The sequence below is a fragment of the Marmota monax genome, unplaced genomic scaffold (genome assembly GCF_021218885.2).
Source record: "Marmota monax isolate L192 unplaced genomic scaffold, Marmota_monax_Labrador192_F-V1.1 WCK01_AAM20220418_F8-fsc00110, whole genome shotgun sequence".
NCBI classification, from domain to species: Eukaryota; Metazoa; Chordata; class Mammalia; order Rodentia; family Sciuridae; genus Marmota; species Marmota monax.
Window position 1 is genome coordinate 4,416,274 of NW_026694633.1, and position 19,652 is coordinate 4,435,925.

Here is a 19,652-nt window from a genome sequence, read left to right on the forward strand (position 1 = left end):
CCTCAAAAATTTGCAGAAAGCTTTAATTTTATTTTTTTTAAATGTGAGCAAACACTATGGCACCAAAAATAACAAAAAACAAAAAAATGCAGAACTCTGAGCCATTACCCGTTACCTTGTATTATTACAGTTAGCTGAGCCTACTAAGAGCTTATTTTACATTGATTGGAATAATATCTTGCAGGTTGGTCACAAAGCCATGGGGTTAGCCAGGGAGACAGTCTGCACCCTAGATGATCAAAGGGAACTGTACTAGGCATTAAGATTGCTTGGGAGAAAATAGAAACTTGGGTTGGGTTGACTCATGGGACAAGGAGGGAAAGAAACATGGGGAGGGCTGGCAGAGAGTGAAGTTGAGTCCATGAACCCTGTACTTCTTCACATGTTTCTGATAGGCATGTGGGTGTTCCAGGCTGCCCCCTTAATGAGCACCGCCTGTCTTAAACAGACTTCCTGTATCATTTTCTTTTTCTCTCTTTAGGGCTCTTTCTCTTCAATGGTCCCTCCCTGCTCCCTAAAATATGCTGCTGCTCCTCATTCTTTCCATTCCCAGCATGGCCTCCCCTGCCTTGCTCTCCCCTCCTCCCTTCTGCTCTCCACTGTGGCAATGACCTTGCCTCCACTCCCCCTCTCTCTCCTCCAGCCCTCTCCTCTCAGGCCACTTCATTCCCTTGTCATTCCCTATCATCTAGGGTCTCTTTCAGCCCAAAGCAGGGAACAGACCTTAGGCTCTTCACAGGGAAGGTTCAGTTACCCCACAGTACATATTTAGGGCAGAATGACTATCGCAGAGGACAATCTTGAAGAAAATTTTCGATTTTTAGACATACACTGTGAGACATGATGTAAGATGTTACACAACTTCAACAGGCCTCAGTTTTTCCTTTCAGATCTGTCTTTCCCCATCTTTATCTCCTATATTTCTTCAGGGTCAAGCTAATTGTCCAGCTTCCCAAACCTGCCAGGGCAATGCTGCCCTTCTCCTCTCCCTGATGACTCCTCAGACTGGGCAATTAGTTCTCTTTTGCTGACTCAATATTCAGTTCTGTCTGCACAGTTGTACCATTTTATTCATTTTACTCCCTGATTTGAAGTAAAACTTCAGAAATGCGTTCTTTCCCATCCCTTGCCCCATTTTGGATCTTTCTAGAGGCAGACTCCGTCTCATATACAGAATAAGTTTGTTAATGTTTAAACATGGCAAGATAAGCCAATAGGAAAGAACCCTTCTGCCCCACTGAGGGGGGTAAGTGGAACATCTCATCTCCCACCATGGCTGTGCAGGGAACATACAGTTGCATCCAATTGGCTTGAGTTTTGAGATTCCATGTCCCACAAACTCACCACACACCAAATGAGATTAGCTGCGAAAAGCCAGGAATATAAACCAGAACTGGTGTACTTCATGTGTGCATGCGTACCAAGTATTATATCAGCAATCATTATTTGATGATTGCATCGAGCAAAAGAATAAAACAACCCTGAGACAAGACCACAAAGAGGAAAGAATCCCACAGAGACAGCAATACATAAAGTGAGACGAAGGTGTGTAACATACTGCTTTCCAAATGCCAGACACCTGGAAAAGAAGGCAAATATTTCTAGACCACTGGAATTAGTCAAATATCAGCCATTTTCTTATTTCCAGGAAATATTGTTAATAGATGAATGACAGGTACAAGTCTCTCGTAACATCTGAACTCCTACTATACAAACCATTTATGTCTGAGCTCAGGAACCCAAGAATTTCAGACACACATCAGATGAACACCTGGCTGTCTGCACTCTACCCACCTGTTATCCCAAATTCTGAAATCAAATGTATTCAGAGAGAGGGATACTTGTAATTATTATTATTTTTTTAACTGTAAAATACATTTAGTTTAAAATACACATTAAGACGCAGCACTTTAAAAAGCAACAGTAGAAAAGTCTGCCTCTAAGACTCCATCTTGAGCAAAGAAATCACTTTTGAGATAAAGAATTCCTTTAACCAATGACAGCAGAAAGCTTCCAGTAAAACAAGTGTTCCTGCTTATAGACCCACAGGCCACCCGGGGGTCTAAAACTACACTAGAAAACAAACAGGGCAGAAAGTTGGGTGCTGATTTTCACAGGCAGTTAATGGATTTGATTGTTGTGTGCAAATGTTACTAATGTACTTCTAGTAGAATTTCCTATGCTTTCTCTCACTTAGTTTATGGACTAAATTCTACCATTAATATGTTTCAGGCATAGCATTCTAAAAGGTATGGTCTAAATAACAATTTGTTACACTTTTAAAATTATTTCAGGATGGGTCCAGTGTGCTGTAATTTCCTGGAATTGAGTGTGTCCAAAGAAATTTGAAAAATCTATGAGAAGGCTGTAACAATAAGGCATCTGGCTACACATTTTACCCCAAGAAAATCTTGTCTTAAGGTGTTTGGGAAGGCAATGCTGCACAGAGCTTACACCAAAGGATCACCTGAAGAATTGAAGCAAAGATACCAAAAACAAACACTGGAAATGGTGCTTCAGAGGGAAAGCTGGATAGTATATTTAGAAGATGGTCCTTCTGAATATGTTGAGACCAGGCAAAAAGGCCTCTTATGACAACGTATGTCTACTAATTAGAGATAGATATGAGAAAGAGACAAAAAAAGAAACAGGTCCCCTCTGCCTAGAATAAGCTTATATGTGATTAAAAACTGGGACACAATCAAGATATGTTTCAATCTGCCTGAGGATACTCAGAAAATTCTAGTAGCAGAGCATCTGCTGCAACTCCTGTTGCCAAGACATAAAATATCAGGAACATTACCCAAAAGAGATTTCTAGTAAATCTGATAGAGTGTCCAGGTTCTAGATGATAACAACAAAAACCCATTACAAAGGGTTTCTCCTTGACGGGATTACCAGTGAACACAGAGCACAGGATTAGCAGAGATTGATCAAATTTCACTATCAAAGCAATTTCTTTTTCTTATTAAAAGAATCATTTTACGGGTTGGGGATGTGGCTCAAGCGGTAGCGCGCTCGCCTGGCATGCGTGCGGCCCGGGTTCGATCCTCAGCACCACATACAAACAAAGATGTTGTGTCCACTGAAAAAAACTAAAAAATAAATATTAAAAAAAAAAATTCTCTCTCTCTCTCTGTCTGTCTCTCACTCTCTCTTAAAAAAAAAAGAAAGAATCATTTTACCATGTAAACTAAAATAACTTTAAAGAGGCTTGGATTACCTCTGCAAAAATACTATACTATTTACTACAGCCTTATATAGAGAAAGAAAAAACTGGTCTCAGAAATACAATTCTACTTCAGGAAGGGCTGAGCTGTCCACTGGGCATTATGGGGGTGCCAGACAAGGCCTATGAGATGCAGAAAGGCTGCACAAATATAGAAGATCAAAAAGTAACTTTTTTGGGGGAGATTGAACTTAACCACTGAGCCACATTGCACTTAACTACTGAGCCACATCCCCAGCCCCCACGATCCCATTTTTTCATATTTTATTTAGAGACAGGGTTTTGCTGAGTTGCTTAGGGCCTCCTTAAGGTGCTGAGGCTGGCTCTGAACTCATGATCTCCTGTTTCAGCCTCCAGAGTCACTGGGATTATAGGCGTGCGCTACTGTACCCAGCTAAAAGTAAATTTATTGATTCCAAGAGTCATAAAACAACTTCAAAATAAATAAAAATGTTTAAACATGTAGAAGAGAAACATTCTACCAATATCAATTATCAAACTGTCTTGTATATTTGAAAACAGTCTGTAGATTGTTTCACTTCACAATAATGAATATTTTTTGATATTTTCTAAACAAAATGATAGAAGTAGTTTCAAACATGCAGACAGTTAAATATATTTATGTCATTTTCATAATATTTTATATGATGTTGGGTTCACTGGGTCTACACAGGCCTTAGAAGGTTTTACTTAATTGCTAAATTCAGCATAATTGTATGAGATTTTTTTTTCTCTTACTGAACAAAATAATGTGTTTTCTGTATTTTACTGGCAATGCTAGATAAAGGGAAAAAAGTCAATAAATAACTTCTAAGTGCTCATTAGATACTTTGACCCTGTGCTCACCAGCACATAAAGGGTGAGTCATATGGTTCTCTGGCAAAACCACGGGGCAGATGTTTACTGGGCAAGACGGGTCCTCTCTTCTCCAGGGCACCTCTGAGCATAGGAGAGACTCTCATTCCTATGGAATGTTTAAAATGCAATCTTGTCTGAAGATAAGGGCTAGAACGACTTTTCTAAGATCTACTCATAACAAATATTCCAAGAAAAAGTATAGATCCCACTTGAATAGAGCACATTACTTAAAAGTAGTGAAGCAAGTCCTTAGCAAAGTGAGACAGGGGAAATAAAATCTGCTTATCTATTACTGGCAAGAGGTGAGGAAGGTGATAGAGATGCATGTGAATCAGTCAGGTGAAATCCAAATCAGAAACAACAAAGACAAAACATTCCTGTGGTTGCAGTGGCCTTGGGAATTAAATGTGAATCCATACTTGATTTGCACTGGTACCATCATTTCAGTGTCAACAGATACATGAGACTGCCCTGATCCTTCTAACTGTGAGGCTGGAGGTGCCCAGGAAGTACATCTCAGGAAGGCCCCAAGACTTGCCCAGGCCACACTGCCAGGAAATGGAAGAACATGAACTCAAAGGCGCTCCCTACTATTTGCGTCCAGGTTTCTTTTATGTCAAATCTTAAGAAACATAAGCAGAAACTGAAGAACAATAAAAGCAGAGCTGCAAACTCTCATAATTTGGAAACCTCAAATATAAAGTAACTCATATAAAAATGGAAAAAAAAGTCAGTGTACAACAGAGAGATCCAAGTGTAGAAGTTTTTATATAGAGAGATTTCAAAGTCCAATGGGATGATGGGAAATAAAAAGCTATCTTGGCCCCTTGATCAGATCATTGTTTGCCAAATAAAACTATAGCCAGATGACTGACACGCATGGCGGAGAGAGAACATGATGGAGTGTTAAAAAAAAAATTAAAATACTATCTCGTGCAACACTATGTAAACAGAGCATTCTGTCACTGCTGGGTGTGAGGGCAATTTTTTTTTTATGTATTTGGGGAAGGAAGGGGGGTGCTACAGAGTTACTACCAGGCCCAGACAATCACATGCCATTTTAAGGTACAGCAGAAAAAAAAAAGGAATCCCAAGGTCCAAAAAATGAGAAAAAAAGACCTTCAAATTTTCCTGAGGTTCAACAGAACATCATGCTTCTATTTTCACAGAACAAATCTGACTTTCATCCCAATCCAGAAATAGTACAGATTTTGAAAGCAGGTGCAGTATGGGGGGCATGACCATCTCTATTCTTTTAATTCAGAGACAACTTCCTTCCTGGCTGAAATCTGAAAAGCAAAGCCAATGTGACATTCAGGACAGATGGAATACTCAGGAAAAGGAGGGAAGGAAGAGCACAACAAGATTTGTAAATGATCAAGCATTTTCATTTGCTCTGAGCGTATCCAGTAAGAAGTGGTGGGAAAGATAATGAGATGCAATGATCACTTCTCTTTCACAAAATGAAGAACGAAGACAAAGAGGATGAAGCATGACAACACTATAATACCAATGGAAAACGGTTGCTCTGCAATGAGCAAGAGAAGAAGTGGATGGAAGGGTAATCAAAGATGAAAAAAATATCCAACAAGAAGCTTCAGAGCTGAGTTAGGAAACATGCTGGAGTTGATTAGTGAAGAGGTTGCAAGTGGGTAGAAGATGGCTGGGTAGTGTCTTCCTTAGCACAAGGGCCGAAAATGTCCAGACCCCATGTCACAGGAGACAGTGTCATGGGCACAGCTGCCTGCTCCTCACTGCTGAGGATGTCTTCAAATTTATATCCTGACAGAAGATGCACTTGAAAAGTTCTCTTTATCTCCCGAGAGTTTAACCCAAGTTTTCTTATCAGGCAATAGTTAAAACACTAAGCTATAAATTCTGTTCATATTTCAAGTCTTGAGGCATGTTATTGTTTGGCTACTTTGAGCACGACTCTCCTTCCTAGTATAAGAAATGAGATCTGAAAATAATGTGTTAGAAGAAAAGTTTGTACATGGCTGATGAGAAGCATTAGAAGATCAAGAAGATAAGAATTCTTATGTTCATTTTATTCCCAATTTAACAAAGTTGAGTGTTCAAAAAATGATGAATCAAACCAAAGAAGGCAATTATTTGCTCTGATTTGTATACCAGTTGCTTCAGTCCCAAATTTAGTACTGTCACTTCTTTAACCATTTAAATAATTTTATTTCTTCTAAAATATAATCACCCACTCTAAGACTTGGGAACAGTTTGATGACTAGATGCAGGGTTAGTTGGAAGCTAGAGTATGTTAACCACACCCAAGAGGAGAGGACTAAATGTGAAATTCCCAAAGGATCCCCCACATGTGTCTGGAAGTGCATGAAGCCCAAAGGAGGAACACCAGGGGGCTGGGAAGCCAGGAACCTTGGAAGATGTCACCCACCAGAGGTGGCCCAGACTTAAGCTGGCCAAGGACCCTCACATTAGGAGTGCTTGATGACACAGCCATGCCATTTGCACGCCCAGCAGCGAGGTTTCTCTTCCTGCGAGGAGCCTGGCCAGGAAGCATAGGGAAATTAGGAGGTCTAGAAAATGGCCTCGATGACATCTGCAGAAACTTGTCCCCAGGGATGCCAGGGCTCCTGAAAGCTTGGGAACTGCGAACTTGTTCCAAATAGAGAGGACAGGCCAGGAAGTTTAATGATGAGGACAAATAGCACCCAGAAAACAATGAAGCTAAAGTGGTCAAGTTCAAATCAGAACAGGCTGGGTAGAGGCCGAAGGGAGGAAATGGAAACTGCTCCACGCTGTCCCATCTTTTCTGGTGCATTTGTGCATGCGGGAGCTGCCTAGGGGAAAGAAGGAATTCTGGGACGCTTTGCAAGGAATCACAGTCCTCTTGGATGGAATCTGAGGGTGTCTGTTTTCTAAAGTCATGCTTAGAGCTGGGAACACTGAAGGCCTGGTGGTCATGCATCAAGGAGAGGTCATTTAGTGATGCAGCATTTCTTAGGAGAGTAGAGGTGCTAGTAAAGACACAGGAATTCATGCCCCTCCTGCCCTGAGGTCCATGGCAGTGTCTAAGGCCCTCCTTAATTGCCCTAATGGGCAGCTGGGGACTTGTCACTTTGGAGATGTTAGGAGAGGACACAGAAATGACCTTAGACTCTAAATCTTGAGTTGGGCTACATCCTTGGGAGTGAGATTGCTTTGGCCATCTCACTCCAGTCCTTGAGGTTTCCTGAGGTTTCAGTTGTTCTTCCAAACCACGTCTAATAGGGCAAGCTGCTGATCCATCTTTCTTCCATGAGCGACGCTGAAACAGGAGTCTTGATCTGGAATGGTGAATTCCTGTGGATGCTACTGGCATTAACTTTGTGGAGGTCAGTTTTTCAGCTTTCTGAATACCTGCCACAGCCAGGCTCTGTGAGTCTGGTCTAGCTGGAGCTTTTGACTTGGCATGGCTAGAAAGTGGTTTGGCAGTGGAGGAAGATGGCGCACCTCTGCCAACCAGGAAGCGTGTCAGCTGCTGTTTAGCAGCATAGTGATTCTGCTTAGCTGGAAGAACAGGTGGATTATTAAGGGGTCGCTGCTGTACCTGGGAGTAGGATTACAAAACTGAGTTACTGATCTAAGAGAAAGAGTAGCTATTACAGACAGAGGTAAATATGGATCATGTTTACAAATGTTAAAGGAAAGCGATGAAAAATGTACTTCCCCTCGTCAAAACTAACCTTCTGTATGGACTTAATTTTTTAAAGATTTTAAAGATAAAAGTTATTTTGTAATAATGCATGATAATCATGAAGGATTTTAAGAAGATATGGAACCACAAAAAAGTTTTAAAGAAAAATTCAGTTTTTAAAAAAATTTCCACCTTCCATTAACCACCATAATTAACATCAAAATATCATTTTCAGCATTTTCTGTGTACAGGTAAAATAGGTTAGAAAAACAAACAAAAAAAAACCTGTTTTTATAAAAACAGGATCTTATATAAGAAATCTAGTTCTGGTAATATTGTTGTCTAGATAATTTGAAAAAAAAATTCTAGCTATAAATATCTAAAGAAGTTAGATAAAAATACAATGTAACCCAAAACATCCTTTTAAGTGACAAGCTATGCTCACAAGAAAATAAAGGAAGTCACTAGGTGCCACAAGTAATGACAACTGAAAACCAGGGTGTCATGTATAGGAGCAGACACAGTGGCTCCCTGAGCAGTGGCCTAATCTTGGCTAGAGCTAGTATTTTGTTTGTTTCCTTTACCCATTTTGTTATCACCCTTTTTTTCCTCTCTGATCCAAATAGTTTTTTTTTTTTATCACATTTTTAAACCAGCTCAACACAGAACTAAGTTGCTAAAAACCCTCCCTTACTCTAGTCGTGGAGCAAATTCAGGACCATTACTTTGGAACTACTGGATAACTATGAGTGACCTCTGGTCACTACTGAGTTCTACTGTGCACCCGCTGGTGCACAATGAACAGGGTAGTATTAATGACAATACCCACGTGTTGTCCAGGCTCCAGGTATGGACAGTAAATGAGTTTGCCCACAATCTCCCAAGCACTAATCCCACTCTTCCAAGGAGAAGTCAATAAAAAAAGAATTCCTTCTGCCATAACTTCAGCTGGACTCATATAAGGAAAAGTATTTTTCTACTTCCTGTTTTACTTACAAAACCCCACTATGACCACAAAGACACACACACAAAATAGAACCACAGCAGAGTAAGATGTCTGGCTATTTCTCTACAGAAAGGATGTTGTGGTTCTTCCAGTGGCAAAAATTGTGTCCTGTGATGAGCTGTCTTCCAACTATGGCATGGAGGGACTCTGCACTTCTGAGGGATGCACTCGTGCAGGGGAAAGCCTGGCTGGCAGGGCATGTCTACCCCTGCTTACTTACCTCCTTGGCCCACGCTGGCTTCTCACTGGGGCTCATCCCTTCTTTGTAGTGGTACAGTGGCTTCTTCTCTATGGGTCTCTGCTCCTGACGCTGATGCTGAAGAGAAACCAAGTAGTCTCTCTCTTGCTTAAGCTGTCTTTGCAGTCTTTCTGCTTGTCTCTGTTCTTCCAATTGTTTGCGCTTATACTCCTGCCCAGACCAGGAAAGATGAGTTAAAAAAAAAAAAAGGCCAAATCATCCCAGGAAAAACCACTGGGCAGTAGTGACAAAGCATGCAGTGACGCAAAAATCTAAGCAACAAAGGACCTTACACATTAATAGAAATACAGGAGGATGTCAGGTATGCACAGAAATAAACTCCAGTTTTGGGTTAGTATCCACACAAGAATGTGTCATTTAAGGAGAAGACTGTCATTTTAGTGGCAATCCTACAAACTACCACAACACTCAAAGTGACTTGTCCCTGATGAATTGCAACTGAGAAAATGGCAGTAACAAGGACAGTTGGATGGTCAGCACACAACCTCCATAAGTAGCCAACCACTTCCTAATTTAGTAATTAAATCATTCAAACATGCATAGTTAAGTACAGAACTAAAAATAAACCTAAATCATCTTTTGTTTAATAAAACTTAGACGAACAAAAGTCATTAGCAAGCTTAAGTACAGGCTAAAAAATATCAGTTCAGTTAAAAAAAAATACACCAAGCAGCCCATTTGGAGAGCAATGCAATAATAATAAAAAAAAGTACTTCAAGTGGACGCCGCATGAGCAGGGAACACAAAATGTTCCCATCATAAGGGTAAAACTAATAGTCTGCAAATGAAATATGACTGCAGAGCAGAGTGGGTTCTTATGGAAAAGGTGCATTTTACTGTGATTGTATTCCAGCATGGTGCAAATGGTCTCAAAAATTACTCTGCAATAAACACAGTGGGTCTCAAAAGCAGTCTGAACTTATAATAAGGCTGGATTCATGTTAGAGTTTCACAAATAGATGGATTTAATAAAGAATGCATAACAATTGTATTAAAAGTATTAGGCCTTGGCAAATTGGGTCAGGAAATGCATTAAGTTTCTGTGAGATTTTCCGGTCTTCAAGGCTTGAAGAACTGCCCCTCTCCTTTTATTGGTAGGATACTGGGGTGCTTTACCACTGAACTATATCCCTGGCCCTTTTTGAGTCTGTGCCTGCTAAGTTGCTGAGATTAGCTTCAAACTTGCAATCCTCCTGCCTTGACCTCCCAAAGCTGGGATTATAGACATGTGTCACCATGCCCAGCACCTTCTTTGGAACTGCACACACACACACACACACACACAATGGACACAGAGCAGGACAGCTGGCTCGTGGCTTTCCCATTACCAGAAGTAGAGCTTGTTCATGCAGTAGCTGCTGCTGCAAGATCTCTAACTGTCTTTGCTCCTCCTCTAACTGTCGCCTGATGTATTCCTGGAGAGGTAGGCAGCAGAGAATTCGGAGGAAGAGAAAGAAAGAAAGAGAGAGAAAAAGAACCAGTAATTTCAAAGGTGACAAGTGCTGCAAGAAAAGTACAGAAAAAAGGAGGGGAAAAAATACCCAACACCCTTATCAAACAGGAAGAGTTTGCCAAGCCAAAGCCAAAGCCTTTCAACATAGTCAGAAGCACCAGCCCTCTGCCTGCAACAGCTGACTGAGATAGCTTGGCATTTTACTGTTACTACTTGGTTTTAATAAACCCACAGTTACATTTTAAAAGCTTTCCATTCCAGGTTCCTCTCTTTATGGAGTACACAGAATTAACAATGCTATAAAGTTCTAAGGCTCTTGTGCAAGCAGCAGGTGTAAAACAATTGTGAAATGCCATCATGCACCGTCTTTGCAATGGAATCCTCCTGCAGGCTCACTTGCTATCAGAATACGAATCTAGCAAAGAGAGGAGTCTGAATCAATGCACAAGGAGTACAAGAGAGGAAAACCTCCCCTAAAGCACTGGAGGAGTAGGGCTTGGTTTGTTTTTCATGCTTCAGTGCTATCTTCTCATCAGACCCCCAGGGCTGTGAATCTGAAGACGCAGGCATGTCAGGGGACTCTGGCCTGGGTAGGGAGCAAGATTGAACCAATGGCCATTGCCAAGGCTGTGCTTTTGACTTTTTGAATAGGTGAGAACAGTTGCTGGAGAAAGAATAAAAACCTCAACCGAGAGTCCAGGAGAAGGTGACCCACAACATGGCAGACACGCGGTGGTCACATGGGGACCAAGCATGGACTCCCATCCTGCTGCACGTTACCTGCTCATGTTCCGCCCGCCTCCTCTCCTCCTCCCGGCGCATCTGCTCTTCGTAGTGCCGGCGCTGCTCCCTCTCCTGCTGCTTCCTCAGTTCCTTCTCTCGCCTTTGTTGCTGTGGGGCCACAAGCAGACAACCATGATGTCAGTGGACACAAGCTGGGCCGGGGCAGGGGTGTGCTGTAAGAAACCAACTGGACATGGACATGAGCAACTAGGGAGAGAGGCCAACTGCTCCAAGGCTCTGTGTGTCCTGGGCTACTGGGGGCACAGGGCAGAGAGGGGGTCAGGCAGAACACCTGCCATTTACCATGAGAGAGGACTCTCACCAAGGAGTTCCTGTTATGTGCTTTCCCAGGGGTGGGTGGGGTTTTCAAATCAGGGCTAGGAAAGGCCAAGACTTGACAGCTGCTTATTACCTTTCATCAAACTATTCACAGGATTTTCTACAGCGCTGTGTCATTTGATCTTTTTGACACCACAAAACAGAAATATATTATAGAGAATCTAAGAACCAGAGGAGAGAAGGGCACATTCAAGACTATACAGTTACTAGTAACACTAGTGGCTAAGGGGAACAGAACTTACTAAGTCCCACCCAGGCTAAACTCTTTCTCATATACCAAGCTGCCTGTTTTCAGAATTATTCCTTTGTAAGCATCAACTTCTACTTCCGTCCCAGTAAGACCTTATGCTCAGGGACATCATCATGATCACTGACAGTCATTATCTCAAACCACTACAGAGCCCCTGATGCTGGACAGTGAACCCACTGTCCCTTACATGCTTTATTTAATCTTCACAGGTCTTCGGAGCTAAATATTATACTATTATCCCCATTTTATAGGGGAAAACTGAGGAACAGGGAGATTAAGTAATTGTTCAAGGTCATGCCCTTGTTCAAGGTCATGGCCCTTAAATAGTGGAGCTTGATTTCAAAGTCAGCAATGTGTCACCAGCATCTCAGCTCTTATCATTGTATCAGATAAAGGGAAAAGAGGAGTGACAGAAAGATCTGGCCATTAATTGTATTCTCAGAAAAGAGAACATTTTAGGGGAAGTTCAAATGAAGCCAAGTGGTTACAGGAGCTGATGGTTCTCAAGTGGGGGTGGTACCGTTACCCATCTCTGGTCACGCAGAACTGTGGGGGCACGGGAGAGGGTTTTTTCAGGTTGTCTCAGTAACTGAGGAACATGATTGGCATTTACTATGAGGGGCCAGAAATGTCAAAAATGTTGCAGTGCATAGGACTGTCACACAAAACCAAGTGTTTCCCCATACCACATGTCCTCAGCACCCATCTGAGAAAGGCTGCAGGCCTTTTGTGTCAGATCGCTGTACTGGCACTGAGATTTGTTCTTTAAATACAAGGTTCAGAAGGAACAGACCAGGGGGGTCCACTCCCTTGAGAAATTCTCAAGGACCCTCTACCGCATGGCTATGGAGGCATGAGGTTCCTGGGACAGAGTGGATCATAACCGTCTCGCACTGACAAGCCAGCTCTGCACAACCAGAGAAGGAGCCTTGAGCAAAAGCTCACTGTCGAAGCCCCAGCTAAACCAACCACAGATACTCAAAATGCCAAGAAGCCCCCAAAGCAACTTTCCCACTGTAGCCCCCACTGCAGTCCTCCATATGCACCATCTTCCGGGAACCTCTGGGTCTTGGGAGGTAAGCTGCATCATTTGAGAGTCAACATCTATCATTTCCAGATTGGTGAGCAGTTGTCCATCTTAGATTACAGGTAACAGGGAGCCACTGGAGCGAGGGCTTGCTGCAGCCAAATGACACGATCAGATGTGCATTTTCAAAACGGCCCCAACAGCCATGGAAGGGGCCAGGCTGGAAGAGGAAAGGCAGTATGAAGACTTTCTCTGGGTGAGGAAGGAGGTGACGGGGCATGGAGGAGGTAGCAAAGGCAGGCTGTGAGGGTGTTCACCGCCTTTGGAGATGCGGCCAAAAGGAAGGAAGACTGAAACCTATCCAGATTCCAGTCACTCGAATAGGACTGCAGTAGATGCCAACTGAGAAGCAGAAATCAGAAACCAGCCAAAATAAAATGGGCAGAATTTGGTGATGACGGGCATGTTTGAGAGGGTGGAGCTCCTGGCCATGGGGCATACTAGATGGTATGACAAAGAAGAGCAGGAAAAGCAGGAACTCATTGGTACCAGACAAGCAATTATTTGTTTTATAGAAAAACAACACTGGAGGACACGCGGAGAAAACATCATCATAGGAACCGACTGAATAATTTGGATTACAGACCCAAAACAGAGACGTTTCCAACACTCAACAGAAGTGAATCAGTGCCAGCCCAGAGAATAAAATAATTATGTGTACAGATCTGTCTCCTGGCAGGAAATAGCCCTAATTTATCTAATATTTCAAGTTTTTTTTTTTTTTTTTTGAACTCCAAACATTGGTCTCTTTCTTGAGGGAGAAAAATTAAGCCTTCTGAAGATTTAGCCTTTTTGTGTGTGTGTGTGAAGAATTTGTACATTTTCAACCCCTCTGCCAGGAATCAATACTGCTTTATAATTACATGCCAGGCAGGTTCCTGAGCAAGGTGTATACAGTATTGATTCCAACTCAAGAGGGTCTGCCTTCCCAAGTACTCCACAGTTTTGGAGGAAGACATGCAAAAGTGACTAATAATTAAGAATGATCTCACTCCGATCAGCCACTGCTGACACATGGAGGCATATGCCCGGGCTTCAGTTCTTGTGGCGAAGCTGGAAAAATAAATTACTTCCTCAGTCTTCTAAGGGCACCCTGCCAATTTCCAGCTGCTGTGTCTCAATGTTGGTGTCTTTCCTGGAAAGATGTTTGCTCTCTCTCCTCCTGGGCATGGGGATTTTGAGGGGACATATCAAAACATGTCAAAGAAAGACCAGGGCTCCAAGCAGGCACTGTTACAGAGCTCCAATGACTCTTGTTTGAAGCAGCTCCTTGAGGACAAGGCTCATGCTTGATTCTCTCTTAACCCTCCACCTCTCGCACAGGGCTTGGCTATACATCAAGGTTTGTTGAACTGAACAAAGTTAAGAAACTTGGGGCCCCAGAGGATGTGAGTATCCCCTTACATTTTTTGTGGCACTTTTCATCCAATCAATACTTACAGTTTATATCACAATATTACCAACTTCACAATCTAGGTTGAAAGGTGTCTCCATTTCAGGTTTTATCTCCCATGATTTCTCACTCTGGGCTGACGTCACTGATGTTTGCCGTATTGAGTACTGCACTAGATAAACAACAGCCTGCAGAGCTTGGGACCAGGTCCTTGCCTTTTTATGCCCTTCCTTAGCCCTTACTGGCCAGAACATCCTTTTATGATGAGTACATATAGGACATGAGAATATTTATCTAAAAAGATAGTCACCTATAACTAGTGCTGGCAAGGTACCTCTTTGCCATCTTAAAGAAAGATAGAAAGATAAAATAAGGGAATAAGAGTCTAAGCTGGAACGAATGGGGCAGGGAAGACTCAAACAGTATTTTTAGATTATATTCAAATGATGCATAACATTTATAGTGGTCCTTCTGTCAATTTCTCTTGATAGATTCTCCATGGCTGAGAAGTTTATTTTCATCTAAATCTTCTTGGAGGCACTGTCAAAAGGGATATCCCTTAAAATTAGCCATTTGGTGGGCTCTTATAAATTTCTAAGTATGTTTGCCTGTTTGGGGGATGATTGATAGAATCCATCCTGTAATTGTTTTTTTAGGTTAAAATGGCTGTTGCCTTACTCTATGGAGTAGGTCTGTAGGATCTTTTAGCACCTGTTGTCTTCAGTTAGTGTCCCCCAAGAATGACTTTTTTTGGGGAAATTATGATTTCTCCCCATGGATGTTCCCCTTGGGATACCTCCAGGTGGAGGCTGTGGTCTGTACTATCAAGTGAACAGGTTAGTTAATTGTAATGAGGAAATATTAATCCTGTCTCCCTGCTCAGGGGACCTTCAAAAGTAACACATCTATCCCAAGTTGACCCTGCAGCATTTTTGCTCTTTAAATTCTTGCCAGAGAATACCGCCTCAACCCTTAAGTCCTAACATTCTTATCAAAGGCCTGGTTGTAAGAAATCGCTCTCACGGATGTTCATCACCAAAGCTGCGAAACGGTCCTCCTTTCCTGTTGTAATGCCCTTCTTGGGTGACTTTAGATCAGCAGAAAGGTGTGCGCCTGCACCAGGGTGCTCTAGTTCTTGGAAGAGTGATTTTGATGAACTGTAGTGCCATAAAATGGCATTTTACAATGTCATTGGAATAGCTGAATATGAGTAATTACTGTGTTTATGGCAGGAATATTATCCCGAGCCTTCAAAGCAGAATCCACCCAACCACTCCTGGACAAGTGTGCAGGCTTTCAGTGGCCCCAGAAAACCGCCCTGAGTGACTGGTTTGCTCTTCTCTGATGGACAGCACAACTCCCAACTCCGGGCTGCTTGAGTTTGCCTCTTTTCTCCGGTGCTAAGACTCTCAGAGTTGGACTGGGGCCACCTCAGGCAACTGCACTGGACACCATGTCATGCAGGCATGCTGTGAGCCCACCCTGCTCCTGCTTTCATTTTATTTTCTTTCCTACTTTATGTTCCTTTCTACTTTCTTTCCTCATGTGTTTTGTGCACAGTGGCTGGAGTAAATTCTGTAGGCTGCCTTAAGTCCTCTTTTCAGGATGTTATGGTTTAGATATGAGGTGATCCCCAAAAGCTCATATGTGAGGAAATGCAGGAGAGTTTAGAGGTGAAATGATTGGGCTATAGCCTTAACCTAATCAGTGTATTAATCCCCTGACAGGGATTAACTAAGTGGCAATTGAAGGCAGATAGAGTGTGGCTGGAGAAGGTGGTTACTTGGGTACCCTTGGGGGTATACATTTTGTCCTTGTTGAGGGGATCTCTCTCCACTTCCTGGTGCCATGTTCCCAGCTGCTTTGCTCTGCCACACACTTCTGCCATGATGATCTGCCTCATCTCAGGCCCTGACAAATGAAGTCAGCTGTCTGTGGACTGAGACCTCTGAAACCATGAGTCCCCAATAATTTTTTCCTCCTCTAATTGTTCTTGTCATATCTCTTGGTTGCAGCGATCAAAAATATGACTAAAACACAGAATGATGAAGAGTCATAAAGAAAGATATAAACAAATAGAAGAAAAAGAAACCTTTGCCCTGGGCCTGTCTTTTACATACACCGCATTTCTGATATCTGGACTGAGAGGTAACATCTACATTTGAGAATGAACATCTGATAGCTGCAGTGTCACATGTCATTGCAAGAGGGCAGAAGGCGGTAGTTAATAGGACTGAGGGGAAGAATGTGTGATGAGAAACAGACTAGATTCTGGTCCTGCACAGCCACTAAGGTGAACACTGAAGACCACATAGCAGTGTGCTCTCCAAATATTTGTTTAATAAATGAGGGAATGTTTTATGACCTTGAATAAGTCACCTCCACCCACACTTTCCATGAGGGGGTCACATCAGGTAACCTTGTATTTATTCCAAGAGCCTGAGCAAGGATGTGCTACCTCACAAAGCAAAATTCTACTAGCAATTCAGAATAAGAAGTGAGAAAAAGCAGAATTCTGAGTTGCATTTGGGAGCTTCTCTTGTTTTTCAGGTTGGGTGACCTCCCGGAAATGGTGAAAAAGGGACCCTACTGTGAGTGTGGAAGACCTGGCTTGGCCTCCAGAGGACAGGAAAGCAGCCTATGCAGCATCAAGTCAGGCTCCTTGGGAAGTACCTCAAACCATCCCGTGAACACAGGGGCTCTGTTCAAAGGCACTAGGAATGAAAGGACCCAGTGTGGGCTTTTGAATGGACTGCACATCACACATGCCCCTCGCTTTAAACCGGATGAGTCCATACAAGTTGCACAGGAGCTGTATGTGTGACATGAGGTATTCAAACTTCTGGGCACTTCATTTGTCCATTTACCAGTTGCTAAAGTTGCAGCTTTGGAAAGACCATTGCAAACCAACTACTGCAAGGCAAGGACATGATTCCTTGTAACCAAAACTGGGATTCCAAATCATCTATTTTAGTAAGACATGAGAATGATAAAGCAGTCATCCTCTAAATTCATTACACAGCAACATAATAAATGAAATAAATAAAGATAATAATAAGATAATAATCATCATTGTGAGCAAGAACAAACAGACAGAGCTTCCTATGATGGTTCTGAGCCCTTATTCCTATTAGCACATTTAATTCCCACCACAGCACTTTGGGACAGATACTACCATGTTATCACTCCCATTTGACAGAAAGGGAAATCAAGGCACACTCAGGCCAGTATGTTTCCCAGTTGGTAAGGGCTAAGCCAGGATGTACTCTGTGTCTGGCTCTGGCTGTGCCGCCACCATGGATTTGCAAGAAGTAGGTTGAGGCATCTGCATATCCAAAGTGAAGGATGATTTTTTGCTTTTTCAAGTGGCCATTTTCTCTCTCTGATTTCACTGTACCCTCTCATTTCTTCACAGAAACAACCAGAGAACACAGTAAAGCTAGACAGGCTAGATAGATGTCATTCCTTTCTCTCTGTATCTACTATAATTAGCTGCCTAAACGAAGCCTTTTCTTTGCACTCCCAGGGTAACTTTTGATGCACAGGCAGCCCCACAGCCCACACACATGCACAAGTCAGTCTCTGTGCACCAAGAAAGAGAGACAAAGGTGTTAGCCGCCTGAGCCTTGGGCTGTCTTAATGAAGAATTCTGTCCTGCTTTTCTATGGATGCTAGTCCACGTGATTAGTCACAAACTCCTTAGCATCTCTGAGCCTCTGTTTCCCCAAGGAGAACAGCTACTTGGATTTTCCTGGGCATCACAGAGAGGGACAAAAATAGCACAATGGTCATACCTAGTACTGATGGCTCTGCAGGAAAGTGCACAAGTCAGGTGCAGTCGAAAGCCTCAAATTCCTTCTGTCATGATTCCAAAGCCTTTGAATGAGCCCCTGTTATAGCTTGGATCTAGAATGTCCTCCCAAAGGCTCATGGGTTGAAGGCTTGGTCCCCAGCTTTTGGGAGGTGGTGGAAACTCAAGGAGGTAGGGCCTTGTTGGAAGAAGTAGGTCATCAGGGGCATAACCTTGGAGGATCTCAGCCTTTTTCCCCCCCTTCTCTCTCTCTCTGCTTCTTGGCAATCATTAGGTAAGTGGCTTTGCTCCACCACAGGCTCTCTGCTGTGATGTTCTGCCTCACCATAGGCCCCTAAGAGTGGAGCCAGATAACCATGGATAGAAAACTCTAAAACTGTGAGCCAAAATAAACCTTTCGTTCTTTAAGTTGTTTTTCTCGGGTATTTTGCCACAGAAACAGGACAGCTGACTATTGCAGAGCCTCAGATGCACAGTGTTATGATGCATGCTGAGTGTTATTACGCATATTATAAAGCCAGTTTATTAAAGAGAGGGCCACTCCAGCACACCTGAGATGATACCGACTATGTTAAATTATATCATATTTAGAAAGAAACGGGTTGACGTTTGGAGAAGAATAGGATTATTACCCTAAAACATTTCAAAGAATGATGTGGAAGGCATTTTAGTTTATTTGGCATAATTGGCACCAATGCAGAGCTATCACAAGGACTTCAATCAATAACAAGATACATTTTCTAATATTAGAAGAGTTGTTCAAAAATAGGAGGTGCCATATCAAGTCCATGGATTTGTAAGGCAAGATATGCCAAACAGGTGAAATGACCCTGTTTGAAGAATACTGTGTCTCAAAGAGATTCTTGCTTTCAGAGAAGAATTGGTTCAGATCACTTTTGAAGTCCCTTATGTTTCATAGGATCTATGATTCTATAAAACTACTCCCTGAAAACAAGAGTTGAGATGAAAACAATTCAATTTAAATGTCATGTGAAACAATACTTTGAGTGAAACTATTTTGTTGTCATAGTTCTGTGGTTAGAAATAAGAAGGACAACCGTGGAACACCAGAAACATAGACTAGATCTAATAAAAGAGGCTCCATGAAGACCCTGGGCCTTGGAAGGCAGGTGTGTGGTGACCAGTGGGCACTGGAAACACACCCTACATCCACGGGAGGCATCCTGGAGAGGGGGGAGGGCAGCAGCTGCCTAACTCTAGGGGACCAGTCTGAAATGCTTTGAGTATAAAATGCTTTCTCATTCCTTAAAAATATAGGAAGAGGTCTAGGCACAAGGACTTCAAATCTTAGCAGCATTTTAAACTGCGGTGTAGGAATTTCAACCCAACTTCCTCAGTTTGGTGGGATCCCGGGATGGGCAGACAAGGCCACACCTCCTGTTGCAGGGCAGGCAAGTGAGGACAAAAAGCCCCTCTGGGATCTGCTGGGAAGCAGGGTTCCTTATGTCCACACAGACAGCATGCCTTCCTGAAGCACGAGTGTGATTCAGACATTCATGTGACTGTGACGACTG

General features: G+C 42.6%; 1 protein-coding gene across 7 annotated transcripts in view; it reads right to left on the minus strand.

The window, feature by feature from the left end:
• Tnik (TRAF2 and NCK interacting kinase) overlaps nucleotides 1-19,652 on the minus strand; it is a 383,659-nt gene that overhangs the window by 60,532 nt on the left and 303,475 nt on the right. For 4 of the 7 annotated variants that reach the window (XM_058572271.1, XM_058572272.1, XM_046422906.2 and 1 more), the window contains exons 13-15: nucleotides 11,235-11,345; nucleotides 10,330-10,416; nucleotides 8,963-9,151 (exon numbers count right to left, since the gene is read on the minus strand). In XM_058572271.1, coding sequence (XP_058428254.1) covers nucleotides 8,963-9,151; nucleotides 10,330-10,416; nucleotides 11,235-11,345 — 387 coding nt within the window. The remainder of the gene's footprint in view (nucleotides 1-8,962; nucleotides 9,152-10,329; nucleotides 10,417-11,234; nucleotides 11,346-19,652) is intronic. The other 3 variants (XM_058572273.1, XM_046422907.2, XM_046422908.2) reach the window with 1 other exon arrangement.